Raw genomic sequence first — 24039 nt, 5'->3', positions numbered from 1 at the left:
CATTTGTTGGTTCTTGTCATGGTTACTTAGAGAAAAAGAAATCGAAAAGGGGAAAAAGGAGGGAGGTTGAAGGTTAAGAGAGAAAGGTGTGCTTGACTCCATAAATATTGGTAATTGGTAAAATTGTGTGCCTTTATTCTTTGATAACCAAGGATATTTATACAAGAGGAATACACAACAAAAGAAAAGTATATATGAAGAATAACATCTACAATGAATATATACATATCTATACAATAAATATAGATATATCCCCTAATAACAAATTCCTTTTATTCGTTCTTATCATCTAAAAATTCAGGATCCTTAGGCTTTGGCACTGGGCTACGAATGACATCATCAACATCAAATGCCCGACCCTTTCTTATGCTTGTTGCCAATAATGATAAACCAGTTTGCTTTCTACTTTTAGAAGTGAGAGGAGACTCTTTAGCCTTGAGCATTGCCGACTCTTTTCTTGTTTTATACTGTTTCCATGCCGCTTGTATAAAACAAGCCGCCCAAGTCCTCCACTGATGCGAATGAACCCTAAGAGTATGTCGCAGTTTCTTGCTATGAAGCTTTCGGAACTGTGTAGCGACAAATTTCAAATCTTTAGAAGTGAGAGCGAAAGCTTCCACCTCAGAAATGGCGGTGACTGTGCGTGTAGATAACGGGATGATGACACTCGGACGTGGGTCCAGTGACCACGTCAGCAGTTCTTCTCCACAGAAGTCTCCCGGACCAATCTCGCACTGGTTCAAGAAACCAGACCGACCGCCGCCGGTGGTGTAGGAATCTAACCGACCTCTCATTATAAACAGCATCTCGTTCGTCTGATCCTCTTCTCGAACTAAACAAGTCCCCGGTGTGCATATAACAGGTTTTAGTCTCTCACATATCGCATCCACTGTTCGTTCATCCATTTGATCAAATAACGGAACCTGTTTAATCAACATAATCAATCATTGGAGCTGAAAGAAAATGAACAGATCAAAGAATTAACTCATAACTTGGGACTCAACTCACCCGTCTAACTAACTCAGCGCAAACATAACGTTTGACGTCTCTCCGAAGATCTAGAGGAAGTGCTCGAATAATCTCTTCTTCATCAACCCCACGAGTTGTAATCCATTTGTAAAGATCATGTCTGCGTACACGTTCCCTCATTTCCTGTGGGAGGTGTCTGTGGTGCATCCATTGTTCAGTATCCATTCGTTTCACCCTGTACTCCTCTAATCGTTTAGTTCTTGACTCCAGATATTGCTGCTCTCAAAACAACATAAATTTCGTTAATGTTTATACCCAAATCGTCAAATGAAGCTCAAAAAGGAACTCAACTTACTTGCATGTTTCCGATCAGCAACGCGAATAGCACTAATCCGGTGATCCCGATAAGTATGCAAAAGTGTGTTTCTGCTATAAATGGACTCGCTTGAAGTTCTTGTCCTGCTGAACTGCAAAACTCAAACAAATAAACAAAAAAATGACTTTTTGTAAACGGGTTTTCAAGATTTTGGTTTTTTTGAAGGTTTACCTTAAGCCTCGGAGTCCCCACCATAGACAATATGAGTACTTTTTAAAGAAATTTGCAGAAGCGATACTGTAACGTACTGAATCTTCAACCAATCCATACTGAAAGATGTCAGCATTTGTACATATAACAGAGACATTGCTGTTGGGAAACCATGCTTCTCGAGGGGGGAGATTGACATTACGACAGTCGAAATAATTATGCATGCATTCGGTTTCTTTATCGCATATTTCCACCCAACATAACCCTTGTCTTTCAATGGCTAAAAGATACCACATTGCTCCGATAACCTAATTCACAATATTACAATCAAGATTTTGAATCTTATAACCTTAATATATTTGAAAAAAAAAAAGAAATAGGAAAGATTTGATAGATGAATTACATGAGCAGCCAACATGAAAAGAACGAGATTGTAAGCAGCCCCAACCCAAGCTACATTAGCCACAAGACCAGCTTGCTTTGATATTTGAGACCCTAGTCTAAATGTAAGACAAAGCCTTAGAACGAATTGAAACATGATAAAGTATAAAACGCTCGTTTTCGTACTTATCATCTCGGTTTTTTCAATAATGTGGAACCAAGTCATCACCTGAAATATATAGCAGATTATCTTTTAGTTAGATATGCGGAGTCTTAGATTAGAGTCATAGAGACACATATATAGAGACATATATAACTAATTGTATCCAAGAATATAATACCTGTGGTACAGGAAGTGTAGCCATGAGGTCGAGCCAAAATTCACCACTTAGATACTTCTGAGAAATACTTGAAGAGTCGAGAATGAGCTCTCCTCTTCCAAGTAAGCGGGAAGAAGGTGCCACGTAAGCAGTACGAAACCGAATGTAAATCTTGATTGCATAAAAGATATCAACGATTGAACGTATGATAGTGAGGGATATTTTGAGGGTAACATCTTCATCTAGACACATTCCATCTTTGATTATAGGCAAGTAAAAGAAGAGAGGGTCTACAGCAAGTGAAACAAGAGCTGCAATTAGAAAGACTTGGTTCCATTGACTCAAAGTTGTGCCTCGAGGATCAAGAATTGTGTTTTTGGTTTTCGCATAGTCCTCTGAGAATACTCTAAGCTTTTTCGTGATTTTTGGATCATCTTTCTTCAAGGGTTGTGGAGTATTTGGCTCTGGGGTTTCCACATCAGCATCAAATCTGGCAGAAAAAAAAAAAAAAAAAAAAAAAGAACATATGAATCACATGAACATATGACGTCGATCGTGTTAAATAGAGAGATTTAATTTTATTACTTGATATATCGTCTAGAACTAGACATTGTGCTTAAGCGACACAAGCTGCTGACTGTTGAACTTGATTTGCTTTGGACTGTTTTATAGAGAAAATGAAGAAAAAATAGAGATGGAGAGAAGGGTATATTAGGAAATCGGCAATTTCTATGGACAACATGAAAAACTTTCGAGAGTTAAATTTTCAAGAATGGAAAGTGATCTTATAAAAAGAGTTTTGACTACTGAGTTGTTCTTATTTTTGTCTCTTGTTCTTTTCACTATTAAACTTGCTAGAAAACAGGAAGATGAGTACAAGAAAAGGAATTTATAGAATTATAGATACAAACCAAGACATCATATTATCATTTGACAATGAAAGTCTGGTCCTCTTCTTTTCCTTGGATCAGGAATATTTCCGAAACATAGCATTAAAATTTGAACATTTGACCAAATTATATAAAAAATACCACAACGATGATAGGCAAATAGATCACATTTTAATTGTGGAGTTTCCTAAGTATTCTTCATGACAAGTGGACAAAAAGGGATTTAATGAAAGAGACTAACCATAATCAAGAACAAGAATTTTCTAATTTCATAGTCAAATGGCTTTTGGGATCTTCAGATTCCAAATCATCCTATTGACCAAAAACAGTGTGAGGATACTACACATACGATTGAGCCTGTTATATATCCATTTTCTTGATAAAAAGTTCCCAAATCCAACACTCAATAGTGTTGATCAATCGGTTGATGCCCCAAGTGTGTTTTCGCCATCATCAATAGAAACCGATGGCCTTTGTTCCCAAAGTTAGGCGACTTAAATTGTTCCCCATTTTCTTCTTTACGATTGTCACACTTTGACCTTTAATAGTGTGTAAGTTATACTTGTTGTCCTTACAAATATCACCCAAAAAGTATCTCTTAATTCTTCACTTAACAAGCTCGTCTTGACATCCGATAAAGTAATGATATCTCTACCTTAAATTAAAGAATTAACAAAAAGTGAGTGCCTTTCACAACACAAAAGAATCATTATCATTTGTTCTTACATCTTGAAATCCACAACCTATCAAATGATTTGTCATTGATTTCGGATACCCCAAGTAGTCATTTATATGCTAATCCTTGAAATCCATGGCAAGTTGTTCTCATTCATAGACAATCCAATGAACGGTTCCTTCGAACGATGCCCTTCATCAATCATCATCCACTACAACTAAGGGTTTAGATTGTTGAATTGATTTTTGTATCTAGCCTCTTGTCAATATAATGGTATCCAAAGCTTGATACACAACATAATACCAATGCAAAACAGATCGTTATTGCCATGCAAGCTTACCTAAGAGAAGAATATTCAAAACATGTAAACTAAACAAATTCTCTAGTAAGAAGATTCTAAACATGTGGACAATTCCTCTCATAGGACTTAACTCATTGGTAACAATCGAGATCAAACAATTTAATTTTCAATCTTCAAAAACAACAAAGAAATTTCAACTATTCATCGCCTTCTCTGCAAAATTTCACGAAATAAACTCACATCTTCCCAATTTTATCATACAAGAATATGATCACATTTTTTGTGAATCCCTTTGTGAAACAAAGGCAACAACACATTATTCAACAAGATACCATCTTGGTTTTTGTTACCCAATTTTTCTCACAAATCCACAATCACACATAACATTTTTCCCACAAAAGATCCAAACGAATTTAATTTTGCATACGCCAAATTGATTGATTACAAATCAGTATATAGTTTCAAAAGCATATTTCATTACAAAACTTAGATGCTTATGACACCTGCTACTTATAAGCATCACTTCCCTCTCTCATATCATTTAAAACTGACGCCTTTGTGGAGCTTCAGCAACACTAACCCGAATATTCCTGCCATCAAGATCCTGCATCCACAACAAAATCGACACATTTAGGGTTCATGAAACATATACTAATGATTCTTTAATAAAAAAGATTTAAACTTTGTTACTTACAACGCCATTTAATGAATCAATTGCGCTGTTGACTTCATCAGCAGAACTGTAAGTCACAAACCCAAAGCCCCTTGATCTTCCACTCTCCCTATCATAAACAACCTTCGCTTCCACAACATTTCCTTGCTCTCTGAATAAAGTTTCAAGGGCAAGATTGTCAACACTCCAAGCAAGGTTTCCGACGTACACCCTGTTGGTGTTGTCGAAGCTTCTGCCACCACCACTGCCGCCGCCAAAACGGCCACCTTCTCTTGGCCCTCCGAAGGAAGATTCCTCCCTCTTTGGTGGAGGTCCGGAGTTCACCCTAATTTGTCTTCCCTCAAGCTCCTGTAAAGTCCAAAATGTTCAAATCCTGCTCGAATTTAAGTTCGTGAAAAGTAAATTTTACAAGAACTTACGTAGCCATTGAACTTCTGAACAGCTCTTTCAACTTCTTCGACAGATGACATTGTAACAAAGCCAAAACCTCTGCTTCTTCCGCTAACTTTGTCGTATATGACCTGCATAAAGGGTTTACTTCAGTACACATGATAATTCTTGAAAACAGAACACGGAAATTGAGAAGAAACTTAATTCTTCGACGATATGAACCGAAATTAGGTTTAAAACAATATCAAGAAATCGAAATTATGTGTGAGTAAAGTAATTATACCTCAACCATCTCAACATTTCCAGCACCCTCGAACAACCCAGCAAGAGCGGCGCTGTCGACACTGAACGGCAAGTTGCCGACGAATAGTTTAAGGTCAGGGGAGAAATTCTGCTGCTGTTCGTCATCGCCATCACTGGATAGCTCTTCGTCCAACTCCAAACCAGATGAAACGGCTACACTACGGAAGATTCGAGACGAGGGTGAGGCTTCAAAGAGCTTACTCGAAGTGGGTATCGAGAAAAGCTTTGGAAGGGGCTTGAGGGAGGAAGGGAATAGGCAAAGTGAAGCTGGAGATGGGGTTTTAGAGAGTGAAGATAGGGTTTTAGAGGAAGCTAGGGATAGAAATTGAAGGGTAGATGCAGAGGAAGCCATGGTTTATGGGGTTTTGAGGAACTTGAAATTCCTCGGCAGAGGATAAGGTTTTTGCTAAGGGAGAGACGGGGATGAGGGATTGAATCGGATTTAGAGAGGGTGTTTTATAGGGCAAGGCCGGTAATTGAGATATGGGTTTACCCGACCCGTTTACATCTTATCTCTTCACAACACCTAGGGTTAGGGTTTCGTTCGTTTTGAATCTTTATGTTTCTCTTTTAACGACTAAACTCTAAAGCACCTCAAAATACATTTTCTTATAATTTTTTTTTGGAACTTTTATAGATTTTAATCATGATGATGTTTGATTGATTTTGTTCAAGCATATACAAAACTAAAGGTAAAAATTGAGCCAGAGGAGCAACATATCTCATAAGAACTATGTAGTTTAGGAGGTTGAGAAAATAACAAATTTTAGGATGGGTAACCATTGGGATTTTTCTTGTCATGATGCTCAAAGCCGATAATATTGTGTCACGTGCCTTTGGGGATGTCACAAATTGTATTAGAGCTAAGAACGAGTCGACGGGGAAATCGAACCTTGTAAAGGGGTTAAGGTGTACACGTGTCTAATCTCATATCGATTATAAGGGTGTAGATACATTTCATGTCACAACGCGTTCAAAAGTGAAACCGTCTGGGACAAATACAATCGATCGACAACTTCATCACATCTAGACAATTTGGTATCAAAGCATTATGTATGTGATTATTATTGAATTTATTTCAGCAATTTATAAATTGATATCCCAAATCAACTAAAAACAACGACCAACAAAAAATATGGAAAGTTACCCCAAATTATATGTAATTACCGAAACATGCTCTAATATTCACAAAAATGACCACTAGAAATGATATGTTATCTCTTTATGACCAACTTTTTATGCATTTTAAAAATTACCATCATATCCAAAATGGGACATTTCATACGAGACCAAGTCTATTTTGGAATGAATTTATGACTCATCAAAGTACGCTAACTTAGCAAAAATAGTACAATTCTGATTTTAGATTGATGGATACGGACTTTGGATTTCAGACACAATTCTTACACAAAAACCATTTGGGACAACTAATTCCAAGCATATGTTCACAAGAATAATTGTGATACGTTCTCGTCTAAGTGACTCAAGCTCCCAGCCGCACACACAAAAATGAAGATGAAACATCAGAGGAAGAGGAATGCAACATCCCAAAACAACGATAAATTTTTTCATTTTTAAAACCAACAATTTCAAACATCAAATTGTTCCAAACATTCACAATACACAATATCAAATCATCAGAGTAATAATATCCAGAAAAGTGCGGAAAAAACATGAGGGGAGGATGTTGTTCCATCACGTCGGGCCCTTCCCTTTAGTACGGAAGTACCTAAAACCTGAAACATAACTGTAAGCACAAAGCTTAGTGAATTCCCCATATCAAACATACGAATATGGGCCCCGCCTTGGGGTCAATTTCAATCCAATAAACAAATATGGGTCCCGCCATGGGGTATATTTCAACCCGAACATGCCATAATGGGCCCCGCCCTAGGGTATATTTCAACCCGACATACCATAGTGGGTCCCAGTCTGGGGTATATTTCAACCTGATCATACAAACAAGTATACATCACATAGCAGCTAGCATTCTATATAACCGAAATAATGGGTCGACATTGGTGCCTTTTGTTGGGTTATGGGCACTACATCATTCCTATGGTGTATATGCAACCTCAATTGCTTTGATCACAACAACATTGAATACCAAAGCAATGATCCTAAGAACTAGCATACAACAATCCAATTGACATATAAACTAGGGTTTAGATCTTACATTTCTTGTCATGTGGTTATAACAAGTTCTCCTTGAATATCCTTGACCTTTGAAAGCTTAGTGCCTCAAATGTTGCACCTCTAATGGAGTCACAAACACCACTAGCAACAAGATGACTTTAGGAGAGTGAGGAGGAGGCATAAAATAGTCCAGGGTTCCCTCTAGAAGTGTAGGGCCGAATTTTTGGAGCCTTAGGGTTCCTTTTATAGTTGAGCTACTAGGGTTTCAGTCAAAACCCTAATTAGATTGCTTAGCCACCAAGCAGCCCTTTAGATCCTTCCAGAATCAAGGCCTGGACGATGTCTATGTGGGCTTCCACCTTGAATTCTTCCACCTTATTCCTAAGGGATCTACAGCCCAAAATCCAATTATCTTATAACTGCAATTCCAGTCCCCTAAGTTTAATTAATCTCTTTTGACCATAAAATTAATTCTAATTAGTTCTTGATCAATATTAATTAAACAATATGATTTCTCTTTTAATATATTATTCACATAATATATTAATAAATCATAATTAATCCTCTTTCTCCGTAATTTATCCAACTAGTTGCTATGGTGAAGGCAACCCAAAAGGACCATGCTCATAATCGGGTCAAGTACATACCAAAATAGTTATGGGCTTAGACACCTAATCCAACAGTCTCCCACTTGGATAAGTCTAATAACTATTTTGCAAGTACGACTTCAGAACCTGATGAGCAATCGTAGCTTTCAAAAGTCGTTGTCAAACTCTGATCTTATCAGTAACGCGTCCTTTAGATAAGGGATCATATATTCCTCCATTCTAGATATAGTATGAACTGAGACATGGATCTTAATCATACTCTCTGTTCATGTGTTGTTTCCCGATTTCCGATTTATGACGACTGACTAATTGAACAAATCAAATCAGGCCTGGCTTGGCCAAGCGCTTTAGGGTGTCATCACTAAATCATCGAGGGGCCCACATATATCGCTTGTATCCCTCTTAGGGTAAAAGGAACAGATAAAATTCGACTCAAATGCTCGCTTGTACCTACTCATCGAATCACACATAACAATATGTTTTATAACACCAAGTTACTGGTGCGTTTACATATTATCAATGTGCAACCGACTTGTAAATTACAACTCACATGTCTCGGTTTCAAGAATATAAGATATTATCGTCTCACTAATCACTCGTGATAAAATCCATAAAGTGATTCAAGTGAGCGTGGGTTTAATCCAATACTCAAATCTTATTTCAGGAACACTCATGAGCACTACAGCAGACCTTTGCTATGTCTAAACGCTTTAGACAATCTACAGTCGGATTCATGACAATCTAGCTTCAATACCTACTTCCAAAGTATTTATCGACTGTGGATGGTTTGAATAATCTTATTATTCATGAAGTCAAAAATGCAAAGTGAAACACAAGAATAATCGAATCAAATATGGCCCCAAACTTGTGAGTATAAATAAAACACCTTTTATTTAGTCACCATGTTGATTACACATTACCTTTGACCCATGTATACAGTGAGAAAACTCACCTCACAGACAGATGAGAAAACATAAATAGCACGCTGCTCCGAAATAAACTCGACCAATCACCTTTACTAAAACAGTGACCAAAACTCAGAATATAGGACAAAATACCTAAAATACCCCTAGGTCAAACCCTGGTCAAAGTCAACCGAGTCAACCAAGTTAACTCCGTGAGTACGATGGGCGTTCCCAACTCGTATGCAGGGCGTACTGCTTGCTTGACCAAACAACGAAGGGTTGACCTTGAATGCGCATCGTACCCTTTGGTACGCCCAGCGTTCGTGGCTGCCACCCACTCAATCCATTAAATGTTTAATCCTTAAGCACTTACGTCCAGAATCTAGATCTTGACCCTAAAAAGTGTTCTTAACCATAAGTTTCCAACTTTATGGTTTTGAATGGCTAATAAGACCTTATCACTAAAAACCCTAGCCTCTTGACCCATTAAGACAACCTAGATCATGCATGGGAAGAAACTAATGTCCAGGATCATGTTTTTATGACTTAACACACCCTATAACATCTGAAAGGATAACACAAACATCATGGAGTACTCCATACTCACAAGGATCAAGATTTGGGACAAAAAGGTGCCAACTTTAAGCTAAACGATCTTAATGAAATATTCATCAAGGTTGGAGCTTTATACCTCCAGAAGGTGCACAAGAGATAGTACTTTTTGGATCCAAAGCCTTGAGTGAAACACCACAACTTCTAGGTTCCTCCTTCACCACCAAGAGCACTAAAATGGCACCAAAATGGCTCTCCAAGCTTCAAAACACAATCACACACTTTAGGGTTTCGAGATAGGGATGGAGGCTAAAGATAAGGAAGGGTATGGGGCTATAATGATGCTTAAATATGGTCCAAACCCTAAAATCTATGGTTTACACCCTGGCCACGTACGCCCAGCGTATGCAAGCCTTGCCTAAAAATTACGAAAATGCCCCTTAGAACTAAATTGCAAACCAAACTCAAATCAAGGGTCAAGTTTGAAAATACCTGGAAATCAAAATGTTACAACTCTCCCCCACTTTAAGTAGACTTCACCCTCGAAGTTTGTTGTCGTGAATAAATCAAGGTAGTGCTCAAGCATTTCCTCCTCATGCTCCCATGTCCATTCGGAACCCCTCCGATGCTACCACCTGACCTTGACTAGACATACTTCTTTATTGTGCAGGGCCTTCGTCTTCCTATCCAGTATCGCCACTGACCACTCCACATAATTCAGGCGTTCATCCACCTGAATTTCATCCAAGGGAACAACTACAGACTCATCGGCCACACAGTTCCTAAGTTGAGACAAATGGATGGTGTTGTGAATCTGGCTGAGCTGATCTGGCAAATCTAGCCGATATGCAACCTTACCCACCCGGGCAGAAATCCTGAAGGGACCAATGAATCTGGGGCCCAGCTTGCCCCACTTCCGAAATCGGGGGACACCTTTCCAAGGTGACACCTTTAGAAGTACCAAATCTCCCACCTGAAACTTGAGCTCTGAACGTCGCCGATCTGCATAACTCTTATGCCAGATTTTCATGACTCGCAACTTGTCACACACCTGCTGAATCAATTCAGTGGTCTTAAGTACCACCTCAATACTCCCCATGACCCAATGCCCGACCTCCCCCCAACAAACCGGGGTCCTGAACCTCTTTCCATATAACACCTCAAAAGGCGGGTGGTCAATACTGGATTGATAACTGTTGTTGTAGGAGAACTCGGCCAGTGGAAGGTAAGTATCCCAACTCCCTCCAAAATCTAAGACACAAGCCCGAGCATATATTCGAGCGTCTGAATCATCCACTCACTATGCCCGTCAGTTTGGGGGGTGGTATGTTGTAATAAAATGCAGCTGAGTACCCAACTCCTCGTGAAACCTCCTCCAAAACCTGGAGGTGAAACAAACATCCCGGTCCGAAACCACCAAAACTGGCACCCCATGCTGAACTACCACCTCCCGAATGTAGATGTCAACTAACTTCTCCGCAGATATACTCTCGGCAATCGGTATGAAATGTGCACTCTTGGTCAATCTATCAACAGCGACCCATATAGAATCAACTATATGAGTCGTTGTAGGCAGCTTTGTGATGAACTCCATAGTAATCTCTTCCCACTTCCACATGGGAATGGGTAATGGTTGCATCTTGTTGTACGGTCTCTGATGTTCGGTGTTGAATTTCCTGCAAGTCAGGCACCTCTCAACAAACCAAGCTATTTCCCTTTTCACACAGGGCCACCAATAACTCAACTTCAGATCCCTATACATCTTTGTGGCCCCTGAATGGATCGAGAACTTTGACTTATGTGCTTCCTCCAAAATTGTCTGCCTCAATCCACCAATTTTCGGAACCCAGACTTTACCACACTAAGTCAACAACCTCCGATTGTCTCTGAAAAATAATGGAATATACCCTTTTATTCGCTCAACGTTCCAATTCTCCTTTTTTCAATCCCTCCACATGAGACTTTTTTATCAAATCCAACAAAGGCTAAGTAACAACCATCCTCAAACAAATATCCCTGATTGGAGAACTCATGGCCTTACGACTCAAAGCATCAGCCACCATATTGGCCTTCCCAGGGTAGTACAGGATCTCGCAATCATAATCCTTTACCACATCCAACCATCTCTGTTCCCGCATATTCAAATTCGGCTAATCCATCAAGTATTTTAAGTTCTTGTGGTCAATGTAAATAGTACACCTAACCCCATACAGATAGTGCCTCCAAATCTTGAGGGCAAAAACCACAACCCCCAACTCCAAATCATGCGTAGGATAATTCGCCTTATGAGGCTTCAGCTGCCTCGAAGCGTAAGCAATCACATAACCCTTATGCATAAGGACAACTCCTAAACCCGAAATAGAGGCATCACAATAAAATACAAAATCATCCAAACCCTCGATAAGCGCGAGAATTGGGGCCTCGCATAATCTTTGCCTCATAGTCTAAAAAGCCAAATGTTGATCAACCCCCCACCGAAAAAACCACATTCTTCTTCGTCAAGCGGGTCAAAGGCACTGCAATCTTGGAGAAGTCCTGAATAGATCTACGATAATACCCTGCGCTCAGATGGGGTCTTTGGGACCTCCCATCACATCACTACCTTGATCTTGGCTGGGTCAACCAATATACCCCTCTGGTTGACAATATTCCCCAAGAACTGCACCTCTTGCAACCAGAACTCACATTTAGAGAATTTAGCGTACAACCTCTTCCTCCTAAGGGTCTCCAATACCCCTTGCAAGTACTCCTCATTCTTCTCATTGGTCTTGGAGTAGAGCAGAAGATTATCTATGAATACTATCACTGAACGATCTAGTATCGTCCTGCAAACCCGGTTCATAAGATCCATGAACGTCGTCGGTTCATTGGTGAGCGTGAAAGGCATCACTATGAACTCATAATAACCATAATGAGTCTTGAAGGTCGTCTTATGCACATCATCATCCATGACCCTCATTTGTTAGTACCCTGACCACAAATCAATCTTGGAAAACCAAGATGCACCCTGAAGCTGATCAAATAAAACATCAATCCTCGGAAGTGGGTAACGGTTCGTCATCTTCAACTAGTTAATGCACATCATGTATGAACCGTCCTTCTACTTTACAAACAGGATCGATGCTCCCCAAGGAGAGTTGCTCGGCCGAATAAACCCCTTGTCTAGTATCTCCTAAAGCTGCGTAGACAACTCTTGAGTATCTGGTGGTGCCAAGAAATACGGTGCCTTCGCTACCGAGCGGCACCAGGAACCAGATCAATCTGAAACTCGACCTGCCTCTCGGGAGGCACTCTTGGCAAATCCTCAGGAAATACATCAGGAAAATCCCAAACAATGGGCACCCCACTCAACTCCGCCGTGCCCTCAACTTGAGTGTCTGCAACATAAGCTAGGAACCCATAACAACCCCGTTGAAGATATCTCATAGCCATCACAGCTGAATAGAGAGTCGGCCCATGCGAAGCTCCCTCGCCGATAATAACCAGTTCTCCCCCACTTGGGGTTCGAACTCTCACTAGCTGACGCTCGCAATCAATCATGGCCCCATTGGGGCCCAAATAATCTATCCCGATGATAACCTTCGACCCTCTCAACAAACTCAGCACCAAATCAATAGAGCACCTCTCACAAAACAGATTCAGGACATACCTGCAATGAACCTGTCACAACTAGCATTTTTAGCTAGGAAAATTATGTCTTCATGTAAAATCAACTCTTGTATAACTTGTAATCTAAGTTGATGTCATGTACTATGCTCATTCAAAACCAACCATTTGAATCAAAACTCATGAGTGAAGTTCAAAACCTAATTCAACGCATCTCATATACTCAACTATGGGTTTGAAACCCTAATATCCCAGTTCAAACTCAGAATGGACCAGGATCCTATTATTGGGCCTAATGGGTCAGTAAACTCTCAAATTTGGTTATTTCGGGATAAGGAACGCTATTTGGGCCTTAAATAGACCCATACTCATTAAATAATAGCATTTTGGGCCATAAGACTTCTCATGGGCCTTATTGGGCCTCAAATGTCTCTCTTTGTCATCATGGGCCTTAATGGGTTGTAAATAGTTTCTTGAACCCTAATGGGCCGTAAACTCCTTCTTCCCCATCAGTATTGGGCCGTAAACCCTCATAAGGGCCCAATGGGCCAAAAATCTTCAACTTGGGCCTCATAATTTCGAATATAAGCAACTATGGCCCAAACTCTTCTATTCTCTTTTCCTTCCCCCTCATTCTTGGCTATACTACAAAAAAAGAGAAAAACAATGGGATAATTAGGGAGTGCCACCTCACCATTACAAGGTGGATTTCCAAGCAATTATACCTCAAATATCTAGGCTAATCTCATTTATCCATGTATGTCACATCTCATCTTCTCTCTTCTCTTCTTCTTCTTTCTTATTCTCGGCCACTCTCTCCCTCTCCACCCTTATTCACCACTTCAATTCCAAATCACTTCCTCTCAACATTCAACATTCTCCCACCCTCTATCTCTCTAAAATTTCATGTGAGTGTGTGTGTTCTTCAAAGATTCTTCATCAAAGATCATCATTTTTGGTAAGTTATTCTCTCATCAAAGTGTTTGGCTTCATTTTATGATAATCTTCACTCCTTAACATATCATTTCGTGATCCATGCCCTTAGATCCATCTTAATTTCAAAAAACTCCACTCAAGGAGCTTCTAGAGCCGAGATCCTTCTCAATCTTCATCAAAAACCGAAATCATCAAACCAAAGTGAGTTTATGCCCCTATTTTCGGTTTTTACTATGTTTTGGGGGAGAATACAAGTTGTTTTGTGCAGATCTATGTGTATATGCATGATTTTGTGTGTTTTTCATGATATAAGTGTGATTATGTGTTATAAACTTCATAAACTCGAAAACATACTGACTTACGATGATATTTATAGAACACAACACTTATTACAACTTATAATGTAAAGAAAAGGTTTAAAACACTTCAGAGTTGTTTAACACTAAGAAAATTGCATGAGAGGGCCAAAAATGACAAAATAATCAAAACTGAGGTTCTTTATAGAACTCACGGCTTTAAGGGACCAAAAAGGAGTTATTTTTTATAAATATGAGTCTTTATGGTATTTGCGATTTTCAAGGGGCTAAAAGTGAAAATTATCACAAATGGGCCTCTTTTGGGCTTTCACGGCTTTTGGGCCAAATTTGTAAATTTTTGGACTTTTGTGGGATTAAGTGTCATTTTATACAAAGTTGTGCCAAAAATGTAAATTTTTGATAAAAAGGGTTGAAAATGTAAATTTATCAAATCTTGGGCCAAAAAGTTAAATTTATTCATAAATGGGCCGAGAATGTAAATTTTCATAAAAAGTGAGGCCAAAAATGATATTTTTGACAAAAGTGGGTTGAAAATGTTATTTTTACTTAAAACTAGCCTTAAATGTAAATTCTTGGTCTTAAAGGGCCTAAAGTGTCATTTTTACCAAAAATGTGCCTTTATTGTAAATTTTCGGTTTTAAGGACCAAAAATGTCTTTTTACAAAAAGTGGGTCTTTTATGTCATTTTGGTAAACAACTAAACTTAACAACCAACGTAACAACAAACGGATCAATTACGTCACTTTCATGCTGATTGGGTCTGGAATATAATTTACATGTTTAGTGGACCATAGTTGTCCTTTTACATGTCTATTGGGCCTGGAATACACTTTGCATGCTTATTGGGCCTGGAATATAATTTACATGTTTAGTGGACCATAATTGTCCTTTTACATGTCTATTGGGCCTGGAATACACTTTGCATGCTTATTGGGCATGAATTATAAACTACATGTTTAGTGGGCCTTAGTTTTCATTTTACATGTTTATTTGGGCCGGAATATACCTTACATGTTTATTGGGCCTTCGTGGTCCATTTACATGCTTGTTGACTTCACACACTCACAAACGTACACGTTGGGCTATAAAAACTAAATACCTATACGAAAATAGTATACTCTGTGCAACTTCATATTCACGTAAATTTGGTTAAGGATCTTGTGAGACATTTTGGTTGACACCTATTGAGTGTACAATCGTAGCTTGTAGTTATAACCAGAGTCTCCTGGAGGGAGAGCGAGAGTTTGTGTATAGATCTATACGGGGGTGACACCCCACACCTGAGTTGTTCGCTACAGTTAGACTAGGCCAGTCTAGGGTGACAAACTTTACCATCAACGCGTCGACGTCCAAAAACGTCATGACAGGCGGATTAGTCATTATCATGTATGGTTATAACGACTCACTTAGAGGAATTAACACCATCATAAAATTTACGCAATACAACATCTGTTGATAATACGGGAACACACACTCATTGTATTCAGTTTTAGGGTAATGAAATCACAACGTCTTTTTATAAACAGACAACATCGGGTTGCCTGGAATTATTCACTTTATACACTCACAATATTAACACACATGCATTAATTAAAGATCTGACACAAACCTTTCAAACTGTTTTCAGAAAATATCGGATTTTCTGGTAATTACAAAGCAATGCAAAACGTTTTCTCAAAACATGCTTATGAACTCACCAACATTATTTATGTTGATCTTTTTAAATGAACTTGTATTCTCAGGGAATCGTTGAGCAGGTTGGTCGGCAAGAATATCTGGATATTTTGTTGTGTTTTGTTAGTACTATATTTGGATATTTTGGCATGTAATATTAAAATACAATACTTGATGTAAACAATGACAGTTGTAATATTACATGTGTAATGATGCTGATGTTTGGTTTCAATTATATACACAGTGATGATACTACAAAAATGAAGTCACCCAAGCCCCCGGACATTTCCGCCGTCTGGTGCGGGGTGTGATAGAACCCTTGAAGCACTCACGGTACGATCATCTGCAATATCAACCTCCAATGGAAAATCCAGAGTCCCGGGAGCATCACAAAACTTCTTGCTAGGCACAAGAGATACAAAGGATCACGTAGCACCCGAATCAAATAGATCATGAGCAGACATACCATTAACCAAAAAGGTCCCTATACAAGATCAAATATAATCATAAGCATAAATGAGAAAATAAATAAAAGACAGAAATGAGTCACATACCCGTAACCATATCCGGTGCTGCACGGGCATCATAGGTGGTCAGCTAAAATGCCCTGCTCTTCACCACATGTGCCTCCACCTTGCCCAGGTGGCCATCAATGATCCTCAAGGTGGCTGGTGTAGGCGCCACCATTGCTCCTCCTGCCAGTCTCAGACAATCGGTCTTTTTATGGCTGGTCTGATTGCAATGGAAGCAAATCAGAGCACCCCTACGGCAGTCCCTACTCATGTGGCCCGACTGGCCACAACTAAAACAACTTGATCCTGTCGCTCGACATGCCCCACCGTGCGACTTTCCGCACTTACCGCAATGGCCCCGACCCTACTAGCCTCTGGTGTGGGTATTGGAAGTCTTGGGCCTCTTAACCTGGCCCACTGTTGTCTGCACCTGCTTCGGCTTGCGCTTTGTTTGAAGCTCCAACTCAATCTCCCGCTCGCGGGCCCTCCCAATCATATCATTCAGGGTCTTGCATTCCGAGGAGCTCACAAACTCTCTGATATCAACTCTCTGTTGGATATAGTGTCTAAGTCCATAAGTATATTTGGTATGTACTTGACCCGACCCGACATGGTCCATTTGGGTTGCACTTCACCCGAACAATTTATGGATAATCGTTTGAGAATAGTATAAGTTATGATTTATTAATATATTATAAGTCCTAATATATTAATATAAAATCATATTATTTAATTAGTATTGATCTATAATTAATTTAGAATTAATTTAGAGATCAAAAGTATGACTAATTAAATATGGGTTCTTGTATTTATATAGTGTGGGCTAATGCTTATTTGGAATGGGCTAGGCTTGCATGGAAAGTCCATGGATACTCCATGGAGCTTTAACCCATGGATCTCATGGAAATGAAAAGACATGGGTATTAGGGTTTACATGGATGTAACCCTAATCCACCACACTATATAAATGAGGCTTTGGTTCTTGAAATTACACTAGTTGATGTGTGTAAACCAAGAGGGCCGATTTCAAGAAGTTTGTGACTATTCTCTCAAGTTTCCAAGTTTGTGGTGATTTGTGACTTCCATTTGAGGCATCCACATTATTGGTGCTAGGCTCTCAAACTCCAAGCAATCAACTACTACTACAAGGTAAGTAATTCTACTAGTTTTATTTGATTCAAGTATCCCATGCCATGCTAGTTAGGATAAGAACCTTGGAAAAAATAATTATTTGCATGTATCTTAGTCAAACATAGATCCAAGGTTTCTAGGGTTGCATGTACACCATAGGAGTGTTAGAATGCTCAAAACCCATCAGTGGTATCAGAGCCAGGTTTGTTTATTTGATACTTGATGCAAAAAAAAAAAAAAAAAAAAAAAACTTGAAAATCGAAGTTTTGTTCAAAAGCTCGTATCAAAATTTCAAGTTTTGTATATGTACTTACGATTCTTGAAATTTTTTATATGAACATTCATAAACATATGAGTTTAGAAGATCATAGAAATTATGTGCTAATAATTGATTAGATTAATTCTTGATCTTTATGTGTTTTAATGGAGTCCATAACTAGTTCTTAAGTTATGGATAACCAAAAGTCACATTTATAAATAACCATTAAAAGAACACATAGGTTACAAAAAATGAAGAGTCTTCATTTTTAATAACCATTAACTCATAAGTTATGAGAAATGAAAAGTTTTGAAAGTTTACAAAACTTGCCCTCAAGTTTTGGAACATGTAAAGTCATATTAAAAACTTTAGTTCCAACCCCTAGAATTTTAAAAGTTAAAATTCAACCCTTATACTTTATAATATTATAAGTTTAATAATATTTATATATGTATAAGATCAAGTCGTCTTACCGCTAGTACGCCTCATTCACGAAGCCGGTCTATAAGGGGGGTATAAGGTTGTTGCCTATAAAATGGCAACTTAATGGGTGTCCACTCTCACCCACCGCTTCCTTGATCGGTGGAGGGTCGTTAGCCGAACGGGTAGGACAAGGACTTATAAATTCTCATTAAAAGTATAATGATAATACTAAAGTAACTAAACTTTATTGAATTCCCAATCTTAGTTATTTTAGGAAAATGTGAATAAGGTGCTAATCCATGAAATTACACTTTACACTTTGTTTAAGTCGTTAGTGGAGCGTGTGTGGTTAACCGGCACACTAACTTGAACTTAACAAGGTAGGTAAAGGGTGACTTAATGTTTATCATAGTATCGATGGAGCGTGTGTGGTTAACCGGCACATCGATTGAGGGGTAATACATTAAGGGTACCAAGTAATTTGCATGGTTACTTCACACATTGTTTTGTGATCCTCGGCATCCCAGTCACAAAACTTGAAGGGCACACTCGAGATTGAAACATGCCATTGAAGAAAGTTCAATGAATCTCAAAGAATCTAGGAGTTTCTAAACCAATTAAAACCTAATTAAATATTTCGTTTTTCATGGTGGAAATTGTTGAATTGTCATTCACCTACCTTCAAATATCTTATAGCTTAGATTACGGCATCCCTCTTCTAAGTTATAAAATATTGTGTTGGGTCCTAGCCTTAATATTACATTTGGGTGTTTTGTTAAGGACTATCTCTATATCTAATCTAATCTATTCCCTCTTCTTTTCAGATGTCTTCCAATAACAATTCTTCTGGCTCAAACCCTACTAGCTCCTTCTCTCTCATGAATCTTTGTGGGAGAGTCATCTTTGATGGGTCCAACTTTACAGATTGGATCAGAAACATCAGGATGGTCACTCGGTATGAGAACAAAGAATATGTTCTCGACAAGGAGCTGAAGGTACCCGAGCCAACTGCTACTCCTGAAGAGCTTGCTGAATATGAGGTACATGAAAGAGATGCTACAAAAGTGGCATGCATCATGATGGCCACCATGACAGCCGAGCTCCAAAAGTCTATGAGGACTATTATCCTTTTGAGATGCACCAGGACTTGATGGACCGCTACCATCAAAGTGCTCGTCAAGAGCGATATGAAATAATCTCCTCCATGATAACAACCCGAATGAAGGATGGTGAACCCATCACGGGCCACATGCAGAAAATGCAAAGGTATGTGGACCGTTTACTGAAGCTGAATGTGAACTTCCCTGAGGAGTTAGCAATAGACATCATTTTGCACTCCTTGCCATCGTGTTATGATCAATTCCGCATGACATATCACATGAACAAGGAAGAAGTCACCCTCAGCAAACTTCAAGGACTCTTGAAGACTGCCGAAAGTGGTCTAAAGGGTAAGTCGGTTGTTACTACTCCTACTCCTACTCCAACTGCGGCCAATGTCTTGGCAATCGGGCATGGCAAAGGGAAGAAGAGAAAGAACCCTTCTAAGGGTACCAAGGGTAAGACCCTTGAAGGCTCCTCTTCAAGCAAAACCAAGAAAGGTTTTGTCACTCCTTCTGCTAACCCTAATGAGGCTGAATGCTTCTATTGCCATGAAAAGTCGCACTGGAAGCGAAACTGCCCAAAGTACCAGCAAGATTTGAAGGATGGGAAAGTAAAACCCAACCATGGATGTATATACACTATATTGTCTAATAACTCACCTCATTCTAAGTCTTGGGCCCTTGATACAGGTTGTGGTATTCACATATGTTGTGATTTGCAGGGACTAAAAAGAAGTGAGAATGTGGAGCAGGGAAAGATAAACTTGATCATGGGAAACAGGAAAGCTTCACCTGTCACTAAGATAGGAGTTTATTCCTTAGTGCTAAATAGTGGGTTTACATTAGATTTGAATAAATGTTATTATTCGCCAGAAATGGCAAGAAATGTTATTTCCTTTCATGCATTGTATAAACAAGGTTTTACCTTTTATTTTGATAATAATAATGGTATTATTGATGCTTTCTTTAATAATGTTCTTTATTTTAAAGCATTACCTTGTGATGGCGTGTATGAAACTGTATCTGTTGTAGATAATCTAGGAAATAATGTATTGTGTATTAACTCTTCCACTAGCTTAGATAAAGCATCCTTATGGCATTGTCGTCTTGGACATGTAAGCAAGAAACGCATAGGCCAACTCCAAAAGGATGGAGTCTTGGAGTCATTTGACCTAAAGTCAGATGATAGTTGTGAATTTTGTTTGCTTGGTAAAATGACAAAGTCACATTTTACTGGCACTTGTGCTAGGGGTGAAGGTTTGTTGGACCTCATACACACGGATGTGTGTGGACCCTTCAGAACCGCCACAAGAGATGCTAATCGGTTCTATGTGACTTTTACTGATGATTTTAGTAGATATGGATATGTCTACCTAATCAAGCATAAGTCAGAAACCTTTGAGAAATTCAAAGAGTTTAAGCAAGAAGTGGAGAATCAGTTGGGCAGGAACATTAAGATGCTTCGATCCGATCGTGGTGGTGAGTATCTTAGTACTGAGTTCCTTGACTATCTTAAGGAATGTGGGATTGTCTCACAATTGACACCTCCTAGGACACCACAGTTGAATGGTGTAGCTGAGAGGCGCAATCGGACCTTGTTGGACATGGTTCGTTCCATGATGAGTCGAGCTTCGCTACCAATCTCATTTTGGGGGTATGCCTTAGAGACTGTCGCCCATATCCTTAATCTAGTCCCTACAAAGAAGGTTGCCAAAACACCTCACGAGGTGTGGACTGGAAAAGTTCCCAATGTAGACCACATCAAGATTTGGGGTTGCGAGGCTTTCGTGAGACGCGAGACTCATGATAAGCTCGAACCCCGAAGCGAAAGGTGTATTTTCATCGGCTACCCACAGAAATCCTTTGGTTACATCTTCTACAGACCCAGTGATAATGTGGTCTTTGTAGCAAGAAGAGGATTCTTTCGAGAGAGAGAATTCATGAGCCAAGGAGACAGTGGGAGGAAAATTGACCTTGAGGAAATTCAAGAGTCAAGTGGTGAAGGAACCTCAAACCCTAGCCCTCAACCTGAGGAGGAAACTCCTATTGAGCCAACTGAAGAATCTATACCTCTGAGGCGTTCCACCAGAGTTAGGAATGCACCTGAGCATTATTATGGTTTCATATTACTGCAGAAGGTGAGACACTTATCAGTGATAACACACTGGTAAATCTGGATGAGCCTAACAGCTACACGGAAGCCATGGCAGGCCCTGAGGCTGCTAAATGGAAAGAGACTATGGATAGCGAGATACAGTCCATGTATGACAATCAAGTTTGGAACTTGGTTGACAATGTACCTGATCGTAAGATAGTTGGGTGCAAATGAATCTTCAAGAAGAAGACCGACATGGATGGTAATGTACACACTTATAAGGCACGACTGGTTGCAAAGGGTTATTCTCAAACTCCGGGAGTTGATTATGATGAGACCTTTTCACCAGTGGCCAAGATTAAGTCTATTAGGGTTCTGTTAGCCATTGCTGCATTTCATGATTATGAAATATGGCAAATGGATGTCAAAACCGCTTTCCTTAATGGAAAGTTGGCTGAAGATGTTTACATGGTTCAGCCAGAGGGTTTTGTCAGTACAGAGTACCCCAGTAGAGTGTGTAAGCTTGAGAAATCCATTTATGGATTAAAACAGGCACCTCGTAGATGGAATCTTTGCTTTGCTGAGAAAATCAAAGAATTTGGCTTTTCAAGGAGTGAAGATGAATCTTGTGTCTATATCAAGGCTAGTGGGAGTATAGTCAGCTTTTTGGTACTGTATGTGGATGACATACTACTCATAGGAAATGACATCCCAACCCTGCAGGAAGTAAAGTCCTGGCTTGGGAAGTGTTTCGCTATGAAGGACCTTGGAGAAGCTGCCTATATCCTAGGGATAAGGATTTTGAGAAACAGGAGTAAAAGACTAATTGGACTTAGTCAAAGCACCTATGTGGACAAAGTGTTGAAAAGGTTCAACATGCATAAATCCAAGAAAGGAGAGTTACCCATCCAGAGTAACGCCAAATTGAGTAAGACACAAAGCCCTAGTACTGAGGCTGAGATAGCAGAAATGAGTCGAATACCTTATGCTTCAGCTGTAGGATCGATCATGTATGCTATGACGTGTACTCGACCTGATGTAGCCTTTGCTTTGAGCATGGTTAGCAGGTATCAAGGGAACCCTGGCAAGGCACACTGGACTGCGGTAAAGAATATCCTCAAGTACCTACGGAGGACTAAGGACTGGGTCCTTACCCTCGGTGGCAGTGAGGACTTGAGAGTTGTAGGGTATAGTGATGCTAGCTTTCAGACTGACAGGGATAATTTCCGCTCTCAGTCGGGCTGGGTCTTTACTCTAAACGGAGGGGCAATTACTTGGAAAAGTTCCAAGCAGGAGACAGTGGCTGATTCCACTTGTGAATCAGAGTATATAGCAGCAAGCGAGGCAGCAAAGGAGGCTATATGGCTAAAGAACTTCATCGGAGACCTTGGAGTTATACCAGCTATAAAGGAGCCAATGGAGATTTTCTGTGACAACAATAGTGCGGTTGCCTTAGCCAAGGAACCAAGAGATCATGGGAGATCCAGACACATTGACAGAAAATATCACTTCATCAGACATCGAATAGAAGAAGGAATCCTCGTGGCAAAGAGGGTATCATCGGATGAGAACCCAGCAGATCCCCTCACGAAGGGACTGACTCGGGCTAAGCATCTCCAGCATGCTCGGAGCATAGGGCTGAAGGATGATATTAGTTTTAGTAGTTAGATAATCTTGAAATTTGTAAAATGTAATTGACATTTGATGATAAATAAAAGCTGTTATTTATGAGTAAAGTGTTGCTATCTCTTGTCAATCGTTTACTATTATTTCTTTTTGCATGTTTTGACTTCCAGAATAATTATGTTATGGTTTATATCATATTATTCAAACTCTCCACAATCGGTCATATGTTGGAAGTAGATATGAATCAAGACTGTCATGGGTTGGCTTGTAGAGGTCTAAGATGTTAGACAAAGCGGGGCTACAGCACTCATGAGTGCTCATAAGTTCTGAGTATTGGATTCAACCCACGCTCACTTGTATCACTTCATGGAATTTATCTCGAGTGCTCGTAAGACGGTAATATCATATAAGTCTTCAAACCTAGAGATATGATTTGTTGCCTATGAGTTGGTTATGCATTGATTGCACGAAAACGCATTGGTAACTCGATGTTATAAACCGTGCCTTTGTGTGTAGTTCAACAAGTAGTAGAGCAAACATATAAGTCGAAGTTTATCTTTTCCTTCTAGGATTATTCGATGATTTTGTTTTGACCTATGTACCGGGCCCGGTCAGAACTAAATTGATGTGTTCAGTTAAGTTCTATGTCAAACAAATCGGAAATCGGGAAACAAATGCTGGACAATAAGCAAGACCATGTTCCATGTATTTGTCCGGCTGATATCTAGAA

The 24039-nt window shown here is 39.4% G+C and overlaps 1 protein-coding gene across 2 annotated transcripts; it reads right to left on the bottom strand.

The window, feature by feature from the left end:
- Positions 1–261: 261 nt before the first annotated feature.
- LOC145119235 (protein CNGC15b-like) lies at positions 262–5881 on the bottom strand. Of its 2 annotated transcripts, XM_079054857.1 has the most exons (9): positions 5410–5881; positions 5156–5257; positions 4857–5084; positions 2218–2607; positions 1899–2105; positions 1517–1803; positions 1325–1436; positions 1009–1245; positions 262–923 (listed from the first exon to the last, which is right to left on the bottom strand). In XM_079054857.1, the coding sequence occupies exons 1-9, from the start codon at positions 5779–5781 to the stop codon at positions 273–275; spliced, it is 2586 nt and encodes an 861-aa protein (XP_078910983.1). In that variant the 5' UTR covers positions 5782–5881; the 3' UTR covers positions 262–272. The 2 variants fall into 2 exon arrangements, with proteins under 2 accessions (XP_078910983.1, XP_078910984.1); XM_079054858.1 differs by lacking the exons at positions 4857–5084; positions 5156–5257; positions 5410–5881 and adding an exon at positions 2782–2807 and having other exon boundaries at positions 2218–2686.
- Between the last annotated feature and the right edge of the window lie 18158 nt (positions 5882–24039).

This window comes from Lactuca virosa, chromosome 6, assembly GCF_052849685.1.
Source record: "Lactuca virosa cultivar CGN04683 chromosome 6, Lactuca_virosa_CGN04683_v6, whole genome shotgun sequence".
In the NCBI taxonomy this organism is placed as follows: Eukaryota; Viridiplantae; Streptophyta; class Magnoliopsida; order Asterales; family Asteraceae; genus Lactuca; species Lactuca virosa.
This window is presented reverse-complemented; position numbering and strand designations above follow the sequence as displayed.